Source organism: Acomys minous, assembly GCF_964271855.1.
Source record: "Acomys minous genome assembly, chromosome: 16".
NCBI classification, from domain to species: Eukaryota; Metazoa; Chordata; class Mammalia; order Rodentia; family Muridae; genus Acomys; species Acomys minous.
The window spans coordinates 64,971,592-64,997,788 of NC_140498.1; the positions used below are offsets into that span (position 1 = coordinate 64,971,592).

A 26,197-nucleotide genomic window follows, 5' to 3' on the forward strand; every position below is an offset into this window, starting at 1 on the left:
TATGGGAAGGAAGCTTCCTGTTAAGACAGCGGGCAGGTCTCTTAACTCAGTTTGGAGCAGGTTTGGCGTCAGGGGCTGGGCTTCTCCCTCAGAGGCCACATCTCATCCACACAGAGACAGCCTGGGACAGCACCCTGGTGAGGGCTCCTGATCTATAGGGGCCACTCCAGTTACCTCAGGAAGCGAGGCACGCTGGCCTGTTCTCCGCTGGGTTTTACAGGGGGCCGGGGCAGGGGGGTCAGCGTTTGAGTCTGCCTCCCAACCATGTATGTGCCAGGCTGGGTGCCTTCGTTCATGTCGCATGGTTGAGGTGGGCTTAAAATCAGAACCCCGGATGGATCCCGAAGGACCCCCGGGCAGACCTGGGCCCCTGGGTAGATGGCAGAGCTTGAGGGGGGTCTTACGTGACTCTTAGCTCACACACTGAGCCCCAGCCACACAGTTGTTCAGCTGGGGTTGAAGGCTGGCTGCAAGGACTCGGCCTACTGTGTGGTTTTGGAGCACTAGACAGACCTAGGCCTGGGCTCATGGGTGTGGGGAGTCTCCCAACGGCCTCCTGACTTCGTTCTCCCGTCACAGGTGACTGCTGGTACCACATCCCATCCCCCCCCAAGCAGAAGCTGACGCAAGTGTCCGTGGGTCAGACTTCAGTATATGCCTTGGACGAGAACGGCAAGTTACCTGAGTGTTGTCCGCTCAGCCAGCAGGGAGGATAGGGTCCCATGGATACCTCAGTTGGATCACAACCAGGCCACAAGTCAACCGGGAGATGCCACGCCCTCTCAAAACATCCTTTGGAAATGTCTAGACCTATCTGTGTTGTTTCCCTGGGGACAAGGAACATTTAGCTGTTAAGGTCACCCTCCTGCATCATGGTCACCATGGAGACAGGACGCTGCACCAAGACAGACCAGCAAGGCCCCTAGGACCCCTACATGAAACCAGAGACGTCAGCCCAGAGCCAGCCTTGGTCTCTTTCCAGTGTACTCAGTTTGTGACACCAGCCCCGGTGCGCCCAGAGCAGTGGGTCGCAGCCCCTCCAGGATTGCCAAAGACCATTGGAAAACAGTTACTTACATTATGATTCATAACAGTATAAATTACAGTTATGAAGTAACAACAAAAATAAGTCTAAGGTGGGGGGGTCACCACAACATGAGGAACTGTAGTAAAGGGTCACAACATATCACGATGTCCTAGAATAATCGCATAGGATTTCCACCTGGGTGTGGGACACACCAGCCCCATAGGCAGCACAGGGCTGGCTACTGGCCATCTCTGACCCCTGCATCACCTCAGACAGGGCCTGTTCCTCTTAAGATTTTCCTCACGGTATTGGTGAGATGGGTAGGAAAGGCAGAATCAGGACTTGGAGCCGTGGCAGCACATGCCTGCAGTCCTAACACTTGGGAGGCAGAGGCAGGAGGATCAGAAGTTCAGGCCATCCTTGTTGCACAGTGAGTTCAAGGCCAGCCTGGAACCCATGAGACCCTGTCTCCAAACCTGAAGGCAGGTATGGTGGGCTGTGTCTTCTAATTCCGTACTGGAAAAGCTGAGTCAAAAGGATCAAGTTTGAGGCTGTCCTGAGCCTACACAGTGAGACCCCAGTTCAGTTAGTAGAGCCCCTGCCTCGCACACATATAGCCCCAAGTTCATGCCCTGGCTGTGTGGTGTGTACACCCGTGATCTCAGTCCTGGGTGATGGAAGCAGCAGGATCAAGGGTTCAAAGCCAGCCTGCGCAACATTAAGACCGAACAAGAAAACAGTCTCAGAGTCCAGGGTTTTACATCCAGATCCGGTTCTCTTTTTTATTTGCTTAAGACATTCTTTGTCCTCAGCAGAAAGGCTAAGGCTGTCAGCCCCAAGAAACACAATGAGATGATTATGAAGCCTACAACAGAGAGAAAGAGAGGGCTGGCTGTGGCCCAGGCTCCTGCCTGTGGATCGTCAAGAGCCCTTGGGTGTGAAGGGTTGGAGGGGGGACCTGGGGATTGACCCCACAGCATGCCAAGATGAGCCAAAAGGACCTTGCCGATGACCTTGGTTGCCTCTCTGCCCAGGGAACCTGTGGTACCGAGCAGGAATCACCCCCAGTTACCCACAGGGCTCCAGCTGGGAACACGTGTCCAACAATGTGCGCAAAGTGTCTGTGGGGCCGCTGGACCAGGTGAGGGGGAGAACAGGTTGCCTGGTAGTGGGGAAGAGGGGTCCCCTCTGCTGCCCCTCTGCAGCTGGGCCAGGAGCTCCAACAAAGCTCTCTTGCAGGTCTGGGTTATTGCCAACAAAGTCCAGGGGAGCCATGGCCTGAGCCGGGGGACGGTGTGTCGTCGCGTAGGCGTCCAGCCACGGGAGCCCAAGGGCCAGGGCTGGGACTATGGCATTGGAGTGAGTACAGTGGCATTCTGGGTCTGTTTTACTGTGCACCAGACTGAGCATGGAGGGTGGTGGGAGAATACTCGGGTACTAAGTGACTTTGTTTTCTGATTGTAGGGAGGCTGGGACCACATCTCTGTCCGGGCCAATGCCACCATGGGACCTAGGAATGGGTCCAGGGAACAGGAGGCCCATGGCCCAGGTCCCGTTTGCTGCTGAGGCCCCTCCTCACCCGCAGGCAAGGATGGTTTGAGCCCGAAGGACCAGAAGTGAAGCCTTTTTTGTGCAGTATGGCAGAGCATCACCCAGGCCCCCACGTACACAGGGAGTCAGGCCAAAGTCAGCCATTTCTGAAACACTGGCAAAATGCTCGGAGATGTGAAACTGTCAGGGCACTCCCACACTCGTTCCAAGTCTGAGGGATGCTGAGGGGAGGAGCAGAAGAGATGATGACTGTCTGGAGCCCTCAGCCCTGGTCCCTTCCTGTTATACCTCCCACCTTTCCAGGCCAGGAACTCAGGAATTCTGGGACCAGAGAGGCAGACCCTTCCTCCCCTGGAGATCACAAATCACCTCCAGGAGAAATAGCTGTGGGGCTGAGGTCTACAGGCCTCAGTCTGTGGTCATTCCCCAGCGGGTTTCCCAAATGGGGTTTTGCTCCACAAGTTAAGCAAAGGAGCCAAGGCTTGGTGGCTGATGCCTGTAGGCCCAGCACTCAGGAGACAGAGGCAGGAGGATTTTGAGTTTAAGACCACCCAGGACTACATAGCAAGACTGTCACAAAAAAATAAATAAATACATAGATAAATAAACCAGGCATGACAGTGCATGTCTGTAATGCCAATACTCAGAAAGTGAAGGCAAGATCAGGAGTTCAAGGCCATCCGCGGGCTCCATAGTATGTTTGAGGCCAGCCTGGGCTACATAAGACCCTGCCGAGAGAGGGGGGTGGCAAGTGGATCTCTGTGAGTTCGAGGCTGCCCTACCAAGCAAGTTCCAAGACAGCCAGCGCTACACAAAGAGAAACCCGTCTTAGGGGAAAAAAAAATGAGATGGGTAAGGGTCTTGTCTTGGCAGCTTGGGGGTCCCCTCCTAGGGTGTACTGGAAAGTAGTTTCCATGTAGAGAATTGCCACCACAGACCCCAGTTGAGCCCCTCTTGCAGATACAGAGGCAGCTTGCACCCTGGATTTGAATGAAGAAATCTGTGCCCTGTGGAGAGGTTATGGGCAAAGCCCCAGGCTGTCCTGTGCCCCAGGTCTAAGCAGAAGACAACTCCTGGCCCCTGGCAAAAGTGTGCCCAGTGGGTGATGCCCGTGTTTCAGACACTGCCCAGGACTGCCAGAGCCGAGCCCATCCGCTCATTTCGAGACAGGATAGACTCACCCCTAACTGGTATTTGCCCTGGAATCATCCTTGTGTGAGTGATGCAGTGGCCTGCATGAGAGGTATCCCCAGAAGCCAAGAGGAAACTATTCTGAGGCCCCATCCCAAAGACGTCTGAGAAGCCCCGTGTCCTCAGCATTTCCAGAGGTAGGACCAGACACACCCATGTGTGGAGACGTGTCCAGGGGTCGCCTTCACGTCAGTGTCAGGATTCCAAGTGGGCATCTGGGTTTGTGCCCCAGCAACTGTGACCCATGTGTTCTACTGATGGTTTTCAGTAGAGCACCATGAGGGTGTCAACACTGCGTCACCAGGGTGACGTATCTTCTAGCTGCCGAGCACCAACTGTTCCCCCCCTCAGCAGCACCGGACTGTCTAGGCTCCTTGAATGTTCTATTTAATAAAACTTTATACCAAGAGTGTGACTGATGTATTTTTTATTAGGCATTTGAATTAAAAGGCACAGTTCTCAGCCAGGTGGTGGTGGCGCACGCCTTTAGTCCCAGCACTTGGGAGGCAGAGGCAGGCGGATCACTGTGAGTTCGAGGCCAGCCTGGTCTACAAAGCGAGTCCAGGACGGCCAAGGATACACAGAGAAACCCTGTCTCAAAAAACCAAAAGGAAAAAAAAAAAAAAAAAAAAAAAAGGGCACACGTCTCCAGGCATCTCTGCCTAGGACCAAAGCATGGTGGCTATGAATGAAGTCTTACCATTTTAAGATAAAGCTGGCAATTTCCTTAGCGTTTTGAGGAAACTATTAGGGAAAAAATAGCCAGTCCGGGTCACCTAAGGAATATTTCTCACTGAAGTTGACAGGCAAGGCACAGGCCATGCTGTTTGGTGTGGCTTTTTCTAGACAGGTCACATTTTGGGTTTCTCTGTCTGCAGGATGGGACGAAGATTAGACCTGGTGGCTCCACAGTCCAGGTGACCAGGTTGGGAATGAGGCAGCTCCATCCTTCTTGCCCAGGGGCTCGACTCAGCTCCATTACCCAGCAGGATAGAGGAGACCAGGATAGGGCTGTAGAGCAGTTGGTAGAGCGCTTGCCGAAGATGCTCCAAGCCCCAGGTTCAGTCCCCAGCATTGCCTAAACTAGGTGTGGGAGTACACGGCTCTAGTCAAACCCAGCACAAGAAGACAGGCAAAATTCCCATCATCCTTCACACCATAGCAAGTTGAAGATCAACCTAGGCTACATGAGACCTGCCTCAAAAAAGAAACAAAAACAAAAACAAAACAAAACCCAGCCTGAGCTTGGGACAGGGAGACAGGCCCTGCTGGCGTTACAGATTTGTCCCCTACCTCCCTAATGGGACTGTCCCTGAAGATCCTTTGTGATGTGGCCAAAGGATATGTAGGTCCTGTCTGTCACCAGTGAAGGACTGGACAGGTAGGCCCATGTCATCCTCTGGGAAGCAGGGGGTGGTGGTGCCATGTGCCAGCTTGTGGGGGCACAAAGAGCCACGAGGCTGTGGTCCTGCCAGGCAGTTACCTTGGGCAGCCCTGGGCTGCAGCCAGAGAGACTGTAGCCAGGGCAGAAGTCTGGCTGGACATCTTCCATTTCTCCCTGCGCTTCCAGGCAAGGTTGGGTAGAACGAGCCCAGCTCTGGCCTCGGCTCATGTGGAAATCAGCCATTGGGTCTGTAATACTGTCTGCCCGCAGAGGCCTTTTGTGTTCTACCGGGGAGGTCCTCCATAGCAAGGTAGCTATCTGAGCTGTGGCTTTTCCAACTGGCCTCTGCTCACGCTGGCAAATTCCCTAACTAGTGACCTTTCCCTGTAGCCATCCCTGAATCACAGACACAAAGGCCTTCAGGCTCGATCTGACCTTCCTGATCTGTGAAGGGACCAGACCAGCTCTCCAGGCCTGGAAAGCTATTGGAATCAAGTCTCACTGGAATGGGGAGTCCAATATCCCCAGGCTCAAGGTAGCTGTCATCTATTTCTTGAGGGTATCAGGGCTCTCCCCCTGAACCTATGTTCACAGCACTTGGTGGGGCGGGGGTTCAAAACCACCCTGGGCTGCATAGTTTAGGGCCAGCCTGAGCTACATAGTGAGACTTCTATTACTCTGTAAGGGGGGAAGGGGGAGGGAGGCATGGGCCCCAAGGAACTCCAGGACAGTTCTGGGCAGAGAGACAAGGGAGGAAGAGGGAAGCCAAAAGCCATCGACAGCAAAGTACTGAAGCCTGGCAGAGCCAGTGGGGCAGGAACGCCCCAAAGACGGAAGCTGGGCTTGAGGCAGCTAGGTTGCCAACCACTCAGTCCTCGTTATTATTAATGATCAGGTTGGGGGTGGGACATGCCTGTCACTCCGGCTTCCACCTCAGAGAAAACACCAAAGGTAAGAAGAGCCAAGTCCCATCAGCCTGTGAAAAAAGCACATGGCAACCACACATCAGGGGCCAAGACAAGAAGAATGAGACAGGAAGCATGGTGGGAACACCCCTGAAATGGAAGGGGTGGGGTGCGGGTGTGGGAAGTTTGTAAGAGACCCAGGAGAAGTCTATGCTTGTACAGAAATGCTCAAAGGTCCTCTCCACAATGACCTTGCATGGTCTCACATAGGACCTCAGATCCCAGGCCCCACTGTGGTCAGTCACAGCCACAGCCACAGCCACAGCCACAGCCACAGCCACAGCCACAGCCACACTGCAGCTTCTCCAGAAGTCTCCATTTGGGAAAATCTGTCCCATGAGTTTGGGCCTGGCTAGGCCTTTCTAACTCCAGCTGTTGAGTTGGGCCCAGGGCATCTGGGCTGCTAAGATGACACCTATAAAACAAGCTGCCATCTTGGCTTTTGCCATATTCCCTGATGGGCCTCGAGTGACATTAGGGGCCCAGCTCTCATGTAGCCCCCACAATATGGGGTGCGCCTCGGGCTCAGCGGTAGCAAAGACATACGTAAGTAAAGTTTTCCCCAGAATCACCCCTTGGCCGTCACACATAAAAAGAATTAATTGTGAGGAAGACAAAAACTTTTCCATTTTGTTGGGGCAGGTTTTCCCCAGATGATGTGGGCCTCAACATGTCCCCCTGGGTGGCTAGGAAAAACTGCCACATGTTGGTGTCTGACCTTAAGGAAAATGGAGTCACCAGAGTCAACCTTGGCCTGGGGGTTGTAGCTCAGTTGGTAGAGTGCTTGCTTAGCATGCAGAGCCTTCCATTCAGTCCCCAGCATGGCACCATGTGGTGATGTGTGCTGGTTATCCCAGCCCTAGAGAAAGTAGAGACAGGAGGATCGGAAGTCCGAGGCCAGCGTGGGCCGCAAGAGAGCCCTCCATCAACAACAAAATCCCTGAAACAACCTCCATAACGAACGCCATCGCCAGTCTGGGGCCTGTGGCATTGGAGGGACCAGAGCTGAGGTAAGCAGCACTGCCAACCCCACCCTGGAGCCCAGGGCAGGTGCTAGCTCCCCTCTCTGAAGCTGTGAATCTGGGTAGAGTATCGTTGTAGGTGGCCTTGGGGCTGGTCTTCGGTGACCCCAAGCGTGACCCCAACCACCTGCTGCTGCTGTTGCTGCTGCTGGTGATGGTAATGCTGGTAGAGTTTAGGGCCTGGTGCAGGGCCTGGCCCCTCCAACCCTGGGAGGCGGCTGCTGGACATAGTGAGGATAGTGGCAGTCAGCGACTTGATATAGTTCTTGGCCAGTGTGAGGGTCTCGATCTTGGAGAGCTTCTTGTCCGCCCGCACATGAGGGATGACCTCCCGCAGCGCCTGGAAGGCATTGTTGAGTTTGTGCATGCGCTGTCTTTCCCGCTCGTTGCTCTCCAGTCGCCGCTGAACGCTGTTCTCCCTGCGCCCACCGGACCCCTGTCGCCGGCGGCTGGCCTCTGCCCGAGCCCCACTTGCACGGGCTGTCCTACTCCGGAGACCCTTGGTCAGCTCTGCGCCCCCTGAGGCTGGCTGGGGTCTGTCAGGGGTCTGCTCTCCTGAGGTGGCTTCTGGGTCCTGCATAGATGTCCGGCGTCGAGGGGGCCGGTTCTTGGTCTTCATAGCTCCAGGCTTGTTTTTCCCAGGAGGTAGAGGCTGGGACAGTCCCGTCACACTGAAATTCAGAACACAGCCCCACTGCAGTCATTCTGCGCGGCCCGCCGCTGGGCGTGCAGCATGGCTGCCCCGTTGCTTCTTTCCAGCGCAACGCTGCCCACTGGTAGACAGTGGACACCTGCGTACTTCACATTCACGCTGAGCCCTGAGCTGACTCACCTGTGCTCCCAAAGCCCTGGAGGAACTCACACCGACCTACTTTTCTCTCACCTACTGTCCGTGACACTCCCCTCTCCTCACATACACACACCCGTCCCCACTGATCTGGGAACTCTTTTTCCCGATCCCATGCCCCTTGCCGTTGCAAGCACCACCTGAGCCTAATTTGTTTAAACCACCCAAGAACGGGTCCTAAGCCTGGCTTATGGGTCGTCCCCCCTCCCCCACGATCATTTGTTCCCTTAGACATCACCCTTACAGCTCTCCTGGACATGACACGGGTCCAGACATTATCAGAAGCAGATCCGCAGTGAGTGCGCACAGGACAGCTCACAGGTCATGCTGACAGTTGCCAGGGCCCTGCAGCAGCCCCCAGTTCCACCACGTGGATGGCACCAGCCAGTCTGAGTGGGAGCCACCACTATTTTCTCCCATAGAGGCCAGCCTTCTTTCTGGTCCTGACTCTGGGTCCCCTCCCAGCAGTCCCATCCAGTTTTTTTCCAAACCCCCTTGGTTTACCTGGGGATCCGAAGCCGCACGCGCACAGGCTGCCCACGGGGGGACAAGGACACGTCGCTTTAGCCACCACAGGCGGGGCTGCGGGAAGCATGTAAATAAGCTCGCCGGGCGGGGCTAGGGCGGCACCTGCAGCCACGCCCCCCGCTCTGAGGACCGGTGCAGACACGCCTCCCCTTCTCCTCTCCCACTGGGTCTGAGAGGCTGTGGCCTCTCTGGGGACTTCTGGAGGGAGGGGGTGGGGGGAGGCGGGTAGAGAAACTCCGAATGGCACCTGGCCAGGACACTTGGCCTTGGGGTTAAGGCTCTGAACAGAGTCTAGGATAAGCCACCCTGCATAATCTTACAGGAACCGCAGCCACAAAATCCCTGAACAATGCTGGCAAGACCTCTCCTCCTAGCCCCCCAGAGCACCCCAGTTTTTCCAGCGGACTCTGCAGGTCCTAAGGGCTCGAGGACATGGCTCCTCCCTTCTTTGTTTCCCCTTACTGAAGTGAGGTGGGCACATCAGGTATGCCACCCAGGTCACCAGAGCTCCTAGTGGCAGAGGTCAGTCTCCAAGAGCGAGGAAATTGGCAAAACAAACAAAAAACCAACCACGTGGCTGCCTGCCTGCTGTAATTGATACCTCCTACCTCGGTTTCCCCAGATTAAAAAGGGAATTAGGATAGAAAAGGTTATGAGAGCCTGGCATGATGGCGCACACCTTTAATCTCAGCACTCGGGGGGCAGAGGCAGGCGGATCGCTATGAGTTCGAGGCCAGCCTGGTCTACAAAGTGAGTCCAGGACAGCCAGGGCTACACAGAGAAACCCTGTCTCGAAAACGAAAAAAAAAAAGAAAGAAAGAAAGAAAGAAAGAAAGAAAGAAAGAAAGAAAGAAAGAAAGAAAAAAAAAAAGAAAAGGTTATGAGGCAGTGAGGATGGCTGTGGTAGAGGCACCGGACACCAAGTCTGACAACTTGAGTCTGGGACCCGCACGGCGGAAGATCAACTGCCCCACGTTGGCCTCTGACCACCACATGACTGTCGTCATGGTGCTCACAGAAAACCTGTTTTCTGTGATAGCCACTTATTTATTTAGCTCCTTTTTTGTTTACTTATTTTTGGTGTGTGTGTGTGCAGGCACGCGTGTACGCTCATAGGTCAGAGGATAACTATTCTCTACTTCCACCACGTGAGTCCCGTATTAAACTCAGATCATTAAGCTTGGCGGCAAGTGACTTTACCGGCTGAACTATCTTGCTGAGTTTAGCATAGGCGACCCTTGAGCGCCCCACCCTCCAGCCCCTGCAGCCCAAGTGACAGAATTACAACCGGGGGTGACACTCTCAGCTCAGCATCTATGTTTTGGACTCAACTGTTGACAAAAATGTGCTGAAATATATATATTCTTTTCTTTTTTCTTTTTCCTTTGGTTTTTCAAGACGAGGTTTCTCTGTGTAGCCTTGGCTGTGCTGCATTTTGTTTATAGGCCAAGCTGGCCTAGAACTCAGAGATCCGCCTGCCTGCCTCCAAGTGCTGGGATTCGAGGCGTGTGCCACCACAGCCGGCTAAAGCATCTCTTCTTTAATCCAGTGAGTGCTGTGGTTACAGTGTGCGTGGTGGCAGTGTGGCGAAGGGGACCAAACCCAGTGCTTCATGCATGCTGAACTACACCCCTGGCTATTTTGTTCTTTTAGAGACAGAGACTTCATAGGCAAGGCTGTCCTCAGACTTACGGCAACCCTCCTGCCTCAGCCTCTTGGTGTGGCTCAGCTAATAGTAGTTTTTTCCTCCATGGGCTAATAGCTTCTGTCAAATGCACCCAGGAACCTCTGGGTGGGCTCTCATGTTTGGCAGGCTTGGTCTCACTGCTACACAGCCGGCCTGCGGCTCTGGTAGGAAAGCTGCCACGTGCCTTGTGCCACTGAAGACTTTGATGGAAGAGGAGAGAGGGGTGGGAGGCCATGGAGACACCTCAATACTGCCCAGAACAGCTACTGTTTTTGAGATAGGAGCTCATTCATACCACAGGCCAGGCTGCCTTCCCATCTCACGTGCTGGGGTTAAAGGCACACACCATGCAAGACCAGGGAAAGGCTGTTGTGTCGGGGTGTGTGATGCCGGTGCATGAGCACACGCACAGAGTGTGACGTTCAGAGCTCAACAACAACCAGTGTTCCACCATTTTTGGTTTGTTTTGTTTTTAGGACAGTTTCTCTCACTGGCCCGGAACTGTAGTATACTAGGCTGGCCAGTGAGCCTCAGGGCCTGCTTGCTGCCTCTGCCTCCCCAGAACTGGATGACAAGCATGCAGGCTCTTTCCTACCTGGCCTTTTCATCTTTAAACATGATGGGTTTTAGAAATGAACATGGGCTTTTCTCAGCAAATCAGTCGTTTCCCCAGCCTGAAGGGCTAGCGTGAGCCTCTGGAGTAGCACTTGAGGGCTGGGCCAAGGCCTTATATGCCAAATCACTACTGAACTCATTAAGCAGGAAGGCTTAGATCACAGAAAACACAGGCACACACACACCAGACTCTAGTCTGCTGAGAACCATCCTCACGTCCTGAGGCCTGTGCGGAGCTCTGAGACCCATAGCACCAAGCCAACCCCACACATGGAAAAGAGGAATAAACTTAGCAACCGAGTTTATAAATATATAACTGTATTTATTTTGAATATTAAATATTTTTAAATTACAAGCAATTTATTGAATCACACTAAGCTTCAATATACAGTAAAAATCTTACAATTTAAAAATGTACACAATTTAAACTCCAAGTTCATTAACTGTTATATTGCCGTGAACCCTTTCTGATTGTGTTAAGTACAACCCAGTAGGTGGCAGGCCTGGTGGGTGTGACTGCCCCACCCGGGTCCCTGGCTGTGGGCAGGATGAAACAGTGGGTACATGCACAAGTCTGGTCATCAAGATCCAGCTTTGCCTGTGCAGGCTTCAGTCACCAAACACCATGTATTCAACCACTGGGATGGCTGTGGGTGATGCAATACTGCCAGCGCACCTTACGACCTTACTTATAAATTCAATGGCGTTTCTCAACAGCCAAGCCTCGTGCCACCCTGCTCGCTACTTAAGGAATATTGAGATGTCTGTGTGAAGTAGCCTTGCCTGCCCATTCTTACTGGAAGGTGACTTCTCTTAAGGTGGGTGCTCTGAAGCGAGGCACACGGAGTGTGACACGTGGCTGCACCTGAGTTTTCAGGTGATGGCTGAGGGGCGGGAGGTTGAGGAGCTGCCTGTCTTCTTCCCCAGCCCTGGGGACAGACATGCAACGGGTCACTAATCCTACAAATATCCCATGGGAAACATGAAAAGGGAGGGGGTATTTAAAAGGCATTTTACAGCAGGGAGACAGACTTCCTTAGATAAACCAATCTCTCTGAAAACAGTCAGGCCTGTACATTTGCAAACAGAAGGGAGGCTGTTTGCAAGTCCAGCCTTCTGGTGAACGGCTTCTAGCCCAGATGGTCTGAGCCTCGCTGGGAGTGGGAAGAACTACTTGGGTCATCTTATAGTAAGTGGAAGCTATGAAAGGAGGACATGGAGGAGGTCGTTACTTTTATTAAGGGAGTTAAAAGCCAAGTCTTCAGTCTGGAGAGAACGGGCACTCAGAGGAGGGTGGGGGGAAAAAAAAAATCACTGAGCCACCCCATCCCAGCTACAGACACCACAGACTGATTTCAGTGCTTATTTAAATGAACAAGTTTGGAAAGCCCACCAAGGGCAACCAAATCATCATAAAAAACAAAAACAAAAACAAAACAAAACAAAACAAAAAACCCAGGCAGGTGTGGTGGCAGCACACAGGAGACAGAGGCAGGCAGGTCACTGAGTTTAAGGCCAGCCTGAACTATATACATCAAGTTCCAGGACTGCCAGGACTACTCAGAGAAACCCTGTCTTAAAAAAGCCAAAGACAAAACCAAACCCACATCACATGGCAAAGGGCATGTTCACATTTCAAGACTGAGATTTCTGTATATTGCTTGAGATCTGGGGACGTGTTGACGAGTGTTACAGTAAGCCTTCTGTCCCTTCCATGAGACACCACAGAGAGAACCACCCCACCCCACCAACTCAATAGATAAAATGCTTTTGTTTTGGCAACTGACCCCGAGAGCGGTATAGATGTACATATAAATGGGAACTGCATTGTTAAAATCCCCTCAACATGGTGGAAGCCGGCCAGCCCTCAGATGTCACTCAATCTACCCCAGGCTGGATAAGAAGGCTAGATAGAGTCCACGGACCCACATCACTGTCATCAGTGAATCGGAACTCAAACCTACAATTTGAAAATATCTTAATATAATTGCTTCTCCTCTTTTTCTCAACTAAGACGGGCAGATAGAGGCTTTAAAGAAAAATCAGAAAGTTCACACAGCAAAAATTCAGTTATGACAGTTTTGGCAAAATTACCTTCAAATGCCCTGTTTGTAATATGCATGTCACAAGCCAAGGTCCAGTGCTTCTCCGGAGCCCAGGCATGCTAGGTCTGCACCACGTACAGGAAAGGAGACTCCGTTCTCAAATTTCTTCTGTTGATCGTAAAGTTATTGCTTAGTATAAAAATTCATGGATTGAATCCAAGTTGATAATAAAGGTCATAATTTGCTACGTAAACTCAAGCTGACACCCACTCTTGCACTCTGTAGGCAAGTCCAAGTCCCTCTGATTGACATCACGATGTCCTGGCCAGAGCCTGGAAACTCACCCCAACGTCACACTGGAGTCTGGATTGTGGGGTCAGCACCAGGAGGTATTTGGGGTAAGGAGCCCATGTAAGAAGGCCCACCCAGCAGGTGTGGTTCCCTGCTCAACATGGCACTGCCATGCTGCACTGGCCACCAAACACTTCTTTGTCAAAGCAGGACTCCTGGGCAGCAGAGCAAGGCCAGCTTTGTGTCGAGGACACCACATTCCTTCGGTGATGCACTGAGGCTATGCCGAACACTCCAGATCCCTTTCAGAACAAGAGGAGAGAAGGGAGGCAGGTGCAGGGCCCCAGGCCAGCCAGCAGGCCGTGAGGGTTGCTGGGGGACCCAAAGTGGACAAACTGCTTTTTTCACTCATGCTTCTCTGTGGGGACTCAGGGTCTCAGAGGTCCCACCTGCCTGAAAGACACAGGAGCTCCTGCAGGCTGGCTTCTGTGCAGAGGAAGTGGCGCATGGTCTCACCTGCCACACCAGCTGGGCACTGAGAAGCAGCACTGAGTTCTGGGTGCATCTCTCACTGGATTTCTACCAAAATGATTTAAAAGCACGAGAGGCAGGGAAGGCTGCTCAGAGAGCCGCCTTATACAGAAACATGCTCGATGCGATCAATCAAACAGAGCAGCAGTTTTGGACTCATCAAAATTATACCTAAGAACATAAAATACTAACACCAAGAATCAGCATGGCCTGGGAAAGGGTACCTGTGTACAGTTCCCATAGTCTGAAGACAGAAGAACACTCAAAATACCAAAGCTTTACAGTACCATGCAGAGCAAACACACAAGAAGACGGGGGGAAAAAAATCAAACCAGTGGACAGCACCAGCTTGACCTGCCATGTTTTCCTTGGATAATTTACGATGCTGTACAATATTGGGAGCTCAGAACACTCACCTACAGTGCAGTCAGAGAGCAATTAGTGATTTCCTTAAAAACAATATGGCTCACTTGTGACCATTCCCTTGGTGCACCCCTCTGTGGCACCCATGCCTAGACTGGAGGCACGGATGTGGTGGGGAAGACACCCACACAGAAAACAGACCCATGACCTGAGGTGCTCAGGTCCTCCAACACTTCATGTGCCAGAGCAGTGTGGCCACCTCAACAGGATGCCCAGCACAAGAGCACTTCTAGTGCATGAGCAGAGCAGGCCAGTGTTGCAGAGGGAGCTGGCTTCCTGGCGTGGTGGCCCGGCTCCACATCACTCCTGAGCCTTTCAGTGTCTGGTGCCAGTCACCATGGAGTCGGTGCCGTTGCTCAGGCGAACATGCAGGAACGCTGCTTGGGCTGGGAGAGTGTGTCCACAGCCACTTAATCCTTTTCTCCGTCTTCACTGCTGCCTATTTCCCAGACAGAAGCAACATGACAAAGCGGATCAGTTTTAAGAACTGACTACTCAGATACTAAGAAGAGTATGATGGAGAACAGACCAGAACATAGGAGCTGCAGCTGGTGCCTGGCTGCTTCACACCCTCCTGTGCCGCCCTCTGTCCCTGCTGCCCACAGCCTGAAGGGCTCTGCACACACAGCTGCTTGGCTCCCACAGTGGCTCCATGGCCACACTCAGGGGCACTGAAGTACACCAGCCTGCCGGGCACACCTGCCCAGTAGAGATCCTTAGGTACAGGTATTATCTCATCGGCACAGGTGAAAACTAAGTAAACAAATAAAAGCGCTTTCATAGCCTACATTATTATTTGATCTGTAAACTTCAAATAAAAAATGTACCTATTAACCTTTATCTCCTGATCTTGGTATAGGGAAAAGGGCCCATATGTTCAGGTATTGCTCCTCCAAATTGGCCCCTGCTGTGAGTTCCCAGCTGCCCTGCAGTATCACACGGAGACCCAGACTTAATGGCAAAATCAACACTGCTGGGGAAGAGTCAGAGAGCCTGGGCTCAAGTCCAAACCCCAGGCCAAGTGTGCCTGGAGCCTGTGCAGGGTGCTCCTGTGGGACAGAAGCATAACCTGAGGAAGCGGGTCTGGCAGCAAAGGGGAAAGAAAAAGACATGGCAGAGCCCTCTCAGGGCCTCCAAGATGTCCATGGCCAGTGCAGCCTGGCTAGACACACGTGAGTACTGGGAGTGACCTAAAGTGGAGAGTGGGGCTGCATATGCACTGCTGAGCTTGTGAGAGATGCACCGGGCCTGTTATTCAGCTACTTGAAAATTTGAGGCCGAAGGATTCCAAGTCTGAGGCCAAGCTAGACTACAAGAGTGAGTTCAAAGACAGATGGGGCAACCAGGTGAGACTTTGTCTCAAAAACAAAACAAACAAAATGTTAAGAAGAGACCTGGGGTTGAAGCTTAGAGGTAAAGCAATGAGGAGCTGGGGTGTGGCTCTGTGGTAGAGCTCCTGCCTAAAATCCCCCAGTGAGGGGCTGGGGTGTGGCTCAGTGGTAGAGCCCCTGCCTAGAATCCCCCAGTGAGGGGATGGGGTGTGGCTCAGTGGTAGAGCCCCTGCCTAGAATCCCCCAGTGAGGGGATGGGGTGTGGCTCAGTGGTAGAGCCCCTGCCTAGAATCCCCCAGTGAGGGGCTGGGGTATTGCTCAGTGGTAGAGCACCTGCCTAGAATCCCCCAGTGAGGGGCTGGGGTGTGGCTCAGTGGTAGAGCACCTGCCTAGAATCCCCCAGTGAGGGGCTGGGGTGTGGCTCAGTGGTAGAGCCCCTGCCTAGAATCCCCCAGTGAGGGGCTGGGGTGTGGCTCAGTGGTAGAGCACCTGCCTAGAATCCCCCAGTGAGGGGCTGGGGTGTGGCTCAGTGGTAGAGCACCTGCCTAGAAACCAGTTAGGAAACGTGCCTCATTGATAGAACGTCATACTTAGCATATCTGAGGAACCCCACCACAAACTGGGACTCTTCAAACAAATTTATAATCCATTCAGGAAAGACTACACTAGCATCAGCTCATCATTCCTTTGGCTCTAGGGTAGAGGAGCACTCCTGGCTGAAAGCCATCATGCCTCTGTCATGGCCCCACCCCCAGCACACACAGGGCTCCTCTCACCTCCTTGTTCAATGTCCGAGTCCGTGAGGTGTGTGAGAGAGAAGCTGGCAATGTTAGCAGGAGAGATGGAGAACCTGGAGCAGGGGGACACGTGTGGCCAGCTCTGCTCTGAACCTCTGGCTGGTGGGGGAGGAGAAAAGTATTTGGAGGTTTGAAGAGAAGGTTTGGAACCCAGAAGGCTTGTTGTTTTTGACATGAAAGGGTCTGGGGAGAAGTCATCATCCCATTCAAAGCCTCCACCTGCAGAAAGAACAGCACCCTGTTATCTCTTTCCATACCACCTCACGATAAGGAGAGGGAGCCCAGGGCATGCCGACACAATCCGCCAACAGATGGCAGAGCAGAAACGCGGCACGCCTGATTCTTCAGGGGTCATTTAAAAACAAGCAACGCTCCTTTCCAACACGTTACCACTAGCTAGCCATGGCGGCGCACAGCTTTAATCCTAGCACCTGGGAAGCACAGACACGGAGATCTCTCTTAAGTTTCAAGCCAGCCTGGTCTACATAGTGAGACTATGTCAAAGACAAGCAAGCAAACAAGCAAAAAACCATAGAATGACTTTGCAAGGCTAACACAGCACAAATACCTTCTTCGTCCGTGGAACTTTCAGAATTCATGCCCCTGCCCAGGTAGGGTGAGCCTGAGGATGCTGCTGGGCTGCTGGGCCCAGGGCCATGTGCTTCTTCTCCGCAATGCCCCAGCTCCTTGGTGGGGGTTTCCTGCAAAGGCAAACAAATATTCCAGTCAGCCTGCTTCTTGCAGCCCACGTGTCCAACCACACCCCAGGGGGACAGGCTTATCTAGTGACCTGTGCTAAAAAGAGTTATTTCCTTTATGTGTAGAAGAAGGCATCAGACCCCCTGGATTTGGAGTTAAGATGATTATGAGCGGCCAAGCGGGTGCTAGGAACCCAGGTCCTCTGCAAAGGCAGCCACTCTTCTTAACCCATGAACCATCTCTCCAGCCCCATCTCCACCACCCTTTGAAGACAGGATCTCACTATGTAGACCAGGCTGGCCTCAAATTCTAGGTATCTGCCTGCCTCTCAGCCTCCAGACTGCTAGGATTGAAGGCATGCATCACCAACACCAGCTCTCCCCAGCTCCTACTTTCCTACCTTCCTTCCTTTCTTTCTAAAGACAGGGTCTCACTATGTAACCTAACGAGGCCCAGACTCGCTGTCTATCTCAGGCTGGAGCCACTCTCTTAATCCTTTCAGCCTCCAAATGACGGGATCACAGGCCCGTGCCGCCATGTGTGACAAGGGCCTCCATATATGGTCCCTTAAATTCGCTCCTGTAAAAGGCATGTGAGACTGTCCCAAGACCTCTGAGAAGGAGACAAACAAGACAACGCAGGAGGGAAGAGTCCCAGACTCCAAAATGGCATGAGAGCCTGGTACCTGGCCTGGTGTGGCCAGGGGTTGCTTGAGAAGCACTTGGTTCTCGGCCTGGGCAGCCAGGGGCCCTTCTGACCCTAGAATCAGGACAAAACACTCCCTTCTCTCCTTGTCCCCATTCTGCTCCTTGTCACTCCACCTTCATGCAATCAAACCACTGGTTCTGAAGAGGCCCCCAATGTTTTATGTGCTTTCCTCTTGTGTGGCAGATCTGGGCACCATCCTTTCTCATGGAGGACCAAGCAGGTATCCAGGGCTAGGAGTACAGGGTTACTCCAAGGGCAGGAGCTCAGGAAAGCAACTAGACAGGTGCTGTGGCGTTTCTGGGCCTACCCTTGAGCTGACCAAAGCTGAAAGCTGGACTGTGGGGGATGAGGGGATGCCTCCAAGGCCCAGCCTGGCCAGTGGAAACGTCCGCAGGCCACAGACTGAAAAGAGGAACTAGTACTGATACCGAAGCTCACAGGAGGCTGGCGGGAGCTCGCGCCTCCCGGCCAGCTGTGGAGGCCTAAGACTAATATATCAACATTCTCCACCAACTTGAAAAGACAGACTCTGCAGAGCATGATGGGAGGACACAAAATTGAAAATGACCCAGCCTTCAAGGACCCAGGACAACTTCACCACACAGAAGAAACAAGCCACACAGGTGCAAAAGGTCACAAGCACTGGGATTATTTAAAGAGTTTAACCAGTGAGGTCAAATGCTGACCGGAAAGGGCTGTCTATTCAGGATCCTTCATGAGTAAATGTGAGATGAAGAACTGACTTTCAAGGATAGAGGGGCAAAAGAAGCTGAGAAAAGCTAACCAAGTGAACGCCTCCAGTTAGGACAGGACACCAGACAGCAACCATGCTGAAGACGACAACAAAAGCAGACACAACTGTAGGGGTGAACAGAAAACCATTTGCCTTGAGGCTTTTTTTTCTTACTTTTTACACAAAAAAAATTATCATATTGCTTTTGTATACTTACTCACTTTGTGGGGTGTGTGGAGCTGTCCATGCCATGGAATACGCATGGAGGTCAGAGGACACCTTGTGGGAATCGGTTCTCTCTTCTCTCTGTGTAGGTCCCAGGAACTAAACTTGGGTCACCAGGCTTGAAAGCAAGCACTTTTTTTTTCTAACCGAGACAGGGTTTCTCTGTGTGGTCTTGGCTGTCCTGGACTCACTTTGCAGACCAGGCTGGCCTCAAACTTACAGCGATCCGCCTGCCTCTGCCTCCCCGAATGCTGGAAATACATGCGTGCACTACTGTGACTAGCAAGCACCTTTTAACCAATTAGGTATTTTGCTAGCGCTAGTTCCTTTCCCCAGCCCGTCTGTGTGTGCTGGGGAAGGGTGGCAGCGCAGGCCTCATGTAGCGCAGGTTGACCCTGAGCTTCCAATCCTCCTGGCTCTACTTAAGTACTGGGATTACAGATGTATACCCCCCCCCATTTGAGGGGGTGCTGACTATCCGTGCATGCTAGGCAAGCACTCTACCAGCTGAGCTTCACCCCAGCTCATGCTATCTCTGGGACCCACACAGTGGAAAGAGAGAACTCATTCTCCAAAGTTATAATCTGACTCTACATGCGCCCAAGGCATTTCTACACCTACACACCACACACACACACACACACACACACACACACACACACACACACACACACAGTGAACATATAGACAAAGAAGTGGGAAAATTGGGAACTACACTCCAAATTAGGTAAAGGTGCTTGGTGCCGAGCATGATGACATGAGCTAGATTCTCCAGGTAGAGAAATGACTCCTCAGCTTATTCTCTGACCTTCACACCAAACAGCAAAGCAAAACAAAGCCACAAGAGAAGCAGAACCCAAAGCAACTCTACAGACCAAAGAGGCAGGCTCTCTTTTGCTCCGAGGAACCACCCTGGCTGGCTCTGGAGGTCAGGCTTGGGAAGACCCCTGGAAGCAGCAGGAGGTGGAGAGGCATCCCGCAAGTCAGGCTCAGCCCAGGGAGCTACTTTTTTCTGTACCCAGTCCCACATGCAGCAGTAAATAAAGGGGTTTTGTTGCTTACTTCTGATGTGGTGCTGCTGGCCACACGTACTCTATGGCTGAGCCCCGAGACACTAGGTTAAGAAGGAAAGTGACTAGAGTACGTGCTGGAAGTCTCCACTGCAGGACCCTAAGGAGGAGCTTCCCAGAGGCCAAGATGAAGCCAAGAGCTTGGCTCTGAGAACTAAGGGGAGATGAGGAGACGGGCAAGCAGATCAGAGACAGGAAGGGTCCTGTACCTCCTGACGTATGGTGGGAACCATTCTCAGGCCACATGACTTGAGAGCTCAATCATAATCTAACTGACTCAAGAAGCCAATTGAGGGTCACAGCTCTCAGGAGACCCAAGCAGCAGTTCAACGACAGCCTGGGCTACAGAGAGAGTTCAAAGCTAACGTGAGCTACGTACCTGTCTCAAAAACACGAAGACTAGGGCTGTGCGGCATTGACAGTGCACTACCAGCCAAGGCCCTAGGTTCCATTAACATCCACATAAAGTAGTAACTCCAAGTTTACAAAGACCAGTGAGGAAGTGAAGGAGGAAGGGGCTGGGGTGACGGCTCCATTGGTAAAGTGCTTGCCATGAAAGCCTAACGACCCAAATTTAACCCCCAACACCCATAAAGAAGCTGGATATCTCGGGCTGGCAACACGGCTCAGCACTGGCTGCTCTTTCAGAAGACCTGGGTTTGATGCCCAGTATACACAAGGGAGCTCACAATCATCTGTAGCTCCAGGTCTAGGGGAGGCCTCTTCTGACCTCTTTGGGAGCCAGGCATGCAAGCGGTGTACAAAGTTTTCTTTTTTCTTTTTTTTTTTTTGGAGACAGGGTTTCTCTGTGTAGCCTTGGCTGTCCTGGACTCGCTTTGTAGACCAGGCTGGCCTCAAACTCACAGCGATTCACCTGCCTCTGCCTCCCGAGTGCTGGTTTTCTTTTGTTTTTTAACTTAAAGCTGGGAATAGCAGGAAAATCCAGGTTCTGTCTCAAAAATAAAATGGATAGCAATCAAGGAAGACATGTTACACTGACCTCTGACTTCACCATATAAGCAGACACAAATGTGTGTGAGAGTGTACTAGGGGGAAAGGGGGAGGGGAGAAGTTGTGAGAGTGACAGAGAGATCCAATTTTTTAAAAAATTCGATTCTCAAGAAGGAGAGCACACACTGAGCCACCAAGGGCCAGGGCAGAAGGCTGTCCTGCCACTCTCCACACGCCCCCGCAGGGCTGCTGCTGCTCACTGTCTGCAGAGCCCCTGCCAGCACTGTTCTAGGCCTGCACCCAAGTGTGGGGTGTTACTGCCAATTGTCAGACTAAAATATGGCCAATTAATTTCAGCGGAACTCAGTTAGGAGAGCCAAGAAGAATGCCCAGGGCTCCCTCCCTTACCTAACTGCAAATACTCTGGGCAAAATTAATTTCTGTGGATGCTTAGAACATCACCAGGCTCAAATGACTTCCCAATTGTCACAGTCTGCTGCCTCAATAGCTATTAAAAGAAGATATCACAAAACCAGCCATGAGGGCTGGTGAGATGGCTCAGTGGTTAAGAGCACTGACTGCTCTTCCAGAGGTCCTGAGTTCAATTCCCAGCAACCACATGGTGGCTCACTACCATCTATAATGTGATCTCATGCCCTCTTCTGGTCTGCGGATGTATATATAGGCAGAGCACTGTATACATAATAATAAATAAATATTTTTAAAATACAAAAACAAACAAACAAACCAAAACCAGCCATGGCATACACTTAAGATTTAGCACTCAGTAGGTAGAGGAAGGCAGATCTCCAAGTTCAAGGCCAGCCTGGTCTACAGAGTGAGTTCCAGGACAGCCAGGCTACACAGAGAAACCACGTCTCAGAAAAATAACAAAATAAAATAAAATAACAAGACCACAAGCTATCATGACATGGCTGACACCCTCCAGGAGAGCTTAGCCATTGCTTGTATGCTGAGGGCTGTGAGGCAGCCACAGACTGTTTTGCTACCACTGCCTGCCTTGAAGGGGGCAGTCATTATGAAAAGGTTACTTCTAAGGCTTAGTATCTAAGTACTGTGACAGGAGAACCATCAAGGGCTCAGATACTGCTCCCTGGGGAAAGGTGACACAGGTGCTCTGGATTGCTGACGGGACATCAGCAACAAGAACAATGGGAGTCAGAAATACAATGTGAGAGGCTGAAAAGATGGCTCAGCGGGTAAAGCACTTGCCAAGCAAGCGTGAGGACTGGAGTTCGCGTCCCTAGCACCCACCTGTCATCCCAAGGCACCTAAGATAGAGCCGAAACCCCTAGAGCAAACTGGCTAAGACAAGCTGAATCAGCGAGGTCCGGGCATGAGAACCTGCCTCTATATAATATGGAAAGTGGACAAGGAAGACACCTGGCACCAAGCTCTGTCCCCCACATAGAAGTATACACGCACCCACACACTACACACACACCACATACACAAAAGGGAATACAATTCTGAATGTTTATAAACAAAACCAAATCAGGCCAAGTTAGCTTCATATCTTCTTGAAGTTCTCTACAATATAAAGAGATGTGGTCAGAGATACCTGGTCAAACAGATAAACGGTGACATCATCAAAAAACGTCACTGCCTTCTTTTCCTTCTTCCAGTCATCTGGCAGCTGCTCAATGGCCTCGGGAGCTGAGGGTTTCAGTAAACTCCGCAAGTGCCTCCCATCATCGTTACTGACGATAATGGGCACAGGGTGCTCCGTGTCGTCTTCCGACTCAGAGCTAAGGCTGTGTAAGTTGAAGGCCCGCAGATCGTCGTCCGAGTCATCACTGTTCTCATCTTCCTCATCTGCATCCATCCCATCCTCCGAGAGATCCAGCATCCCAGACACACAAAGTTTGCCCAGGTATTTCCCTTCAATGTCTGGCTCCTTCAGCTTGGGGCCTTCAAAGTGGCTAGACAAGGATTTATCCAGAGTGGAACTTGTGTATGCAAGGAGTTCATTGGTGTTGGTGCCTGTGGAGGCCAGGGTGCATGGGCGATCTTCCTGTGTCTCCAGGTCATCACAGCTACTAAGTTCTGAATTCAACAAACTCAAGGGGCTGCTGGTCTCATCATCCACAGGGTATATCTCTCTGGAAGCATCAGCTGGTGTGGGCTGCAATGTTTCTTGTGGTTCTGAGTGACAAGAATTCTGCAAAGCAGACACCTGGCTTTGATCTGGCTCGCTCTGTGGGGCTTCCAGACAGCTGTCTCTGACATCAGAGCTCTCCTCTGGGACAACTGGCTCAGGTGGGGACTGGCCCTTTACCAACACCAGGGCAGAGGCAGACGCTCCTGCCACCTCCTCAGGCTTCTTATCTGGCTCTGAGTCATTGTCTGAAAAGTACGCAGAGTCTCGGTATGAACTCTGGGTGCCAAGTGTAAAGCTCTGAGGGGGACCTTCGGCACCCCTGTGGCCATCGCCTGCATCTGAGATGACAATGACCGGGTTGGGAGGCAAACTACTCTGGCCACTGTCACCTGCTGCAGCTGCGTCCGAGTCAGCAGTCCCCTCAGGTGTAGGGTGCAGGGTCCACTCGGGAGACTCCAGGTTCTCTGTTTCATAGCCGCTGTCTGCAGGCTTATCAGGGGGCAAGAGTTTCTGAGGGGTGTGGGGGCCCAGGGACTCTAGTAACGCCTCATGGACATCCACTGAATCCAGGGAGTCTGGCGTCTCCACAGACTGCTCTGAGGTGGGGATGGGTGTTGACAAACTGTCCTCTAAGAGGCTATCTTGGCTGGTGGAGTCTGAGGAGAGGGCAGACGCCAAGGCCGAATCTTTTGGGGCAGCCTTATAATTAAGCTGATTTAAGGTCTCCACAGTTTCTGAGGTTTTCTCCAGTAAGCTGCCACTAAGGTCTTCTGAAAGTGGCTGACTTTGTAACTCCTGTCTCGATTCTGAAACACTACTCCCCACGCTACCCTGACCAGCAAGAGTATCATTCACAAGGGCGGGGTCTCTTTTGGTTAGACTCAAGGCCTCCTTGCTTTGGCAAATGATGTCTGGGGGTCCGTCACCTTTATCAAGGGTTTTGGCATCGGCAGCAGGAATTTCAACCGGGCCAGTTACAGAGTCGGGGCTTAGATCTAGGCAGATGGAGTCCTCAGGGACTCTGACATCTATAAAGGATTTGGTTTCTCCTGGCCTCAGAATTGAGTCTGAGGGGCCATTAGGAGATGCTGCTTCTGTGACTGAGGCTACTGGTACCTGTATTTCCGGGGAGGCCTGTGGTGACACACCACCCTGAAGCATGACATCTGTACCTTCATTCTCTTTGCTCATAGTTTCCTGTGACAAAGGAAAGCCTTGTGTGTTTTCAGAAAACTCAAGTTCAGAACTTACAGAGTCTCTCTGGGGTGAATCTAACAGCGCTGAGGTAAAACCTGCATTCTTAAGTTCTGTCTGAAGATTGTTCACCTGCTCCTTGCTAGGTAGTGAGCTTTTCAGTAGGTTTTTCTCCTGAAGGAATAAGAAATTTTCTGACAATTCCTGAACACTCAGTGGATCAAAGCGATCTTGGTGCAAAAGGCTTTCTGATAAGCACGGTGGGTCCTGGTCCAAAAGCTTATTGGGCTTTTCTCTGTCTGACTGGCAGGTATCTTTGGGGTCATCCAGGCTTGAACTCAAGGCGGCTGGCTTAAGGTCAGCCTGAACTCCATTTAGTTCCATTAGATCAAACATTTTTTGGTGACCGGCCAGATCATCTGTTTTGTCGAGGTCACTGAATATGTTGAAAGGGCTCCCGGGGATGCTGGCAGCACGCGAGTCCTCAGCAGAGCTGGGTTCTTTGGCGTGAGCGCTGCTCTGGAAGAAATCCTCACCTGTACTGGGCTCCTCAGACACGAGGGTCTTAAGGGCCGTAAGATGGGGTGCTTCAGTGCCAATCCTTTCTGGATTGTCCACTTCAGTCGTGAGCAGTGCAGGTGGATAATCCAACCCTATGTTACTACTGCTCTTCTCTTCCAACTGGATGTAATAGTCACTGCCAACAGAGAGGTTGTGTGCATCAAACACAGGAACCACGCCAGGGGCCCTCAGGGGCACCTCCTGGCCACTGTCATCTTGTTTGCCAGGGCCAGGATCTGAAAGCGAACTCTCAAACACTTCAACGGGGAAGAACATACTGGAGTAAGACAGGGCTTCGTCTGGGTGGCCCCGGCCTTGCTCATCAAAATGGTCATGCTTGGCGGCCTCCCACACATACTCGAAGCTCAGCCCCTGGCTGGTCTCAGTCACTGTGAGGACCTCCTCCATCTCCCGACCTAGCCGGTCCCGGGCAAAGTGGTCAAGGATGGGGAAGGCAGCGCTACTTGATGTGTCCCTGCTGTTGGTGTTTGGCTTGAGAGCGGTCCACTGCTGTTCAAAGTCCACCTCTGAGTCCCGCTGACTCTGCATCCGCAGATAAGTAAGCAGGCGGTGCACATCTTCTGCGGCTGGCCTCTTGTCAGGAGACAGCCAGCAGAACTGTAACACTTCATACCTGGGAGGCACATAAAGGACAGTTAGGATTTAAGGTAAGAAATAACCTTACTTCAGCGCCGACTCAACATGCTTTTCTCCAACACATTTCTACACCTCAGCCACTGGCAGCCATGCTAAGGCTTACCTCAAGAGTGTGACAGTGGTACAAGAGGAAAGGAGAAAACATGTGATGCACTCTGCTTTGTTGTTATTTCTTGGGTTTTTTTCCAAGACATTTCATAGTATTCAGCTGCATTTCTGCTAGATCATGTGTTCTTCTGGTTTCCCATTAAAAAGAGTTTTTTGTTTTTTGTTTTTTTTTTGGTTGCTGCTCTAAATTTTTATTGTTAATGGTTTATTTAATTAATTAATTTATTTATTTATTTTGAGGCTGGGTTTCTCTGTGTAGCCTTGGCTGTCCTGGACTCACTTTGTAGACCAGGCTGGCCTCGAACTCACAGCAATCCACCCGCCTCTGCCTCCTGAGTGCTGGGATTAAAGGCGTGCGCCACCATGCCGGACTACTACTAGGACATTTTTATACAGGCACATGCTATATAAGAATCACAGTCACATGTCTATCCCTTCCCTTCTTTTGTTCCTTTCCCATCTTCCCAACTAGCCTCCCTTCTATTTTCCTTTTTTTTTTTTTTTTGGTTTTTCGAGACAGGGTCTCGCTGTGTTAGCCCTGGCTGTCCTGGACTCACTTTGTAGACCAGGCTGGCCTTGAACTCACAGTGATCCGCCTGCCTCTGCCTCCCGAGTGCTGGGATTAAAGACGTGTGCCACCACGCTCGGCTTCTCCCTTCTATTTTCATTTGTGTGTTTGTGGAAAAGTGTGTGCCTAAACAGTGGTTATACCACTGAAAAAAATGTCTGTCACTGTCACCCATCCTTCTGTGGGCATACATATTCAAAGAGGGGTGGGGTCCCATGAGCACCCCTTCCATGACAGGTGCAAACAAGCCCAATATTATAGACCACTGAATTCTAAAATGGTTCCGCCACATTCGTCCCTTCTCTTTTTTCTAAGTTTATTTATTTAGTCAGGAGTGGGATACAACATGGCACTTGTGTGGTCAGA

At 51.7% G+C, this 26,197-nt stretch overlaps 3 protein-coding genes across 6 annotated transcripts in view; 1 reads left to right on the plus strand and 2 right to left on the minus strand.

Moving 5' to 3' along the window:
• The window catches only part of TECPR1 (tectonin beta-propeller repeat containing 1), a 30,608-nt gene extending 26,430 nt beyond the window's left edge, over positions 1 to 4,178 (plus strand). Inside the window, exons 22-25 of the mRNA XM_084763584.1 lie at positions 580 to 672; positions 2,062 to 2,168; positions 2,267 to 2,386; positions 2,492 to 4,178. Coding sequence (XP_084619710.1) covers positions 580 to 672; positions 2,062 to 2,168; positions 2,267 to 2,386; positions 2,492 to 2,593 — 422 coding nt within the window. The 3' untranslated portion in view covers positions 2,594 to 4,178. The remainder of the gene's footprint in view (positions 1 to 579; positions 673 to 2,061; positions 2,169 to 2,266; positions 2,387 to 2,491) is intronic.
• Positions 4,179 to 9,193, minus strand: BHLHA15 (basic helix-loop-helix family member a15). 2 transcript variants are annotated; one of them, XM_084763585.1, is made up of 2 exons: positions 8,492 to 9,193; positions 4,179 to 7,811 (listed from the first exon to the last, which is right to left on the minus strand). In XM_084763585.1, the coding sequence occupies exon 2, from the start codon at positions 7,757 to 7,759 to the stop codon at positions 7,172 to 7,174; it is 588 nt and encodes a 195-aa protein (XP_084619711.1). In that variant the 5' UTR covers positions 7,760 to 7,811; positions 8,492 to 9,193; the 3' UTR covers positions 4,179 to 7,171. The 2 variants fall into 2 exon arrangements, with proteins under 2 accessions (XP_084619711.1, XP_084619712.1); XM_084763586.1 differs by having other exon boundaries at positions 8,978 to 9,036.
• Positions 9,194 to 11,118: 1,925 nt separating this feature from the next.
• LMTK2 (lemur tyrosine kinase 2) overlaps positions 11,119 to 26,197 on the minus strand; it is a 92,282-nt gene continuing 77,203 nt past the window's right edge. For all 3 annotated transcript variants that reach the window (XM_084762506.1, XM_084762507.1, XM_084762505.1), the window contains exons 11-14: positions 22,204 to 25,132; positions 16,804 to 16,936; positions 16,215 to 16,454; positions 11,119 to 14,546 (exon numbers count right to left, since the gene is read on the minus strand). In XM_084762506.1, the coding sequence (XP_084618632.1) occupies positions 14,518 to 14,546; positions 16,215 to 16,454; positions 16,804 to 16,936; positions 22,204 to 25,132 (3,331 nt within the window). In that variant the 3' untranslated portion in view covers positions 11,119 to 14,517. The remainder of the gene's footprint in view (positions 14,547 to 16,214; positions 16,455 to 16,803; positions 16,937 to 22,203; positions 25,133 to 26,197) is intronic.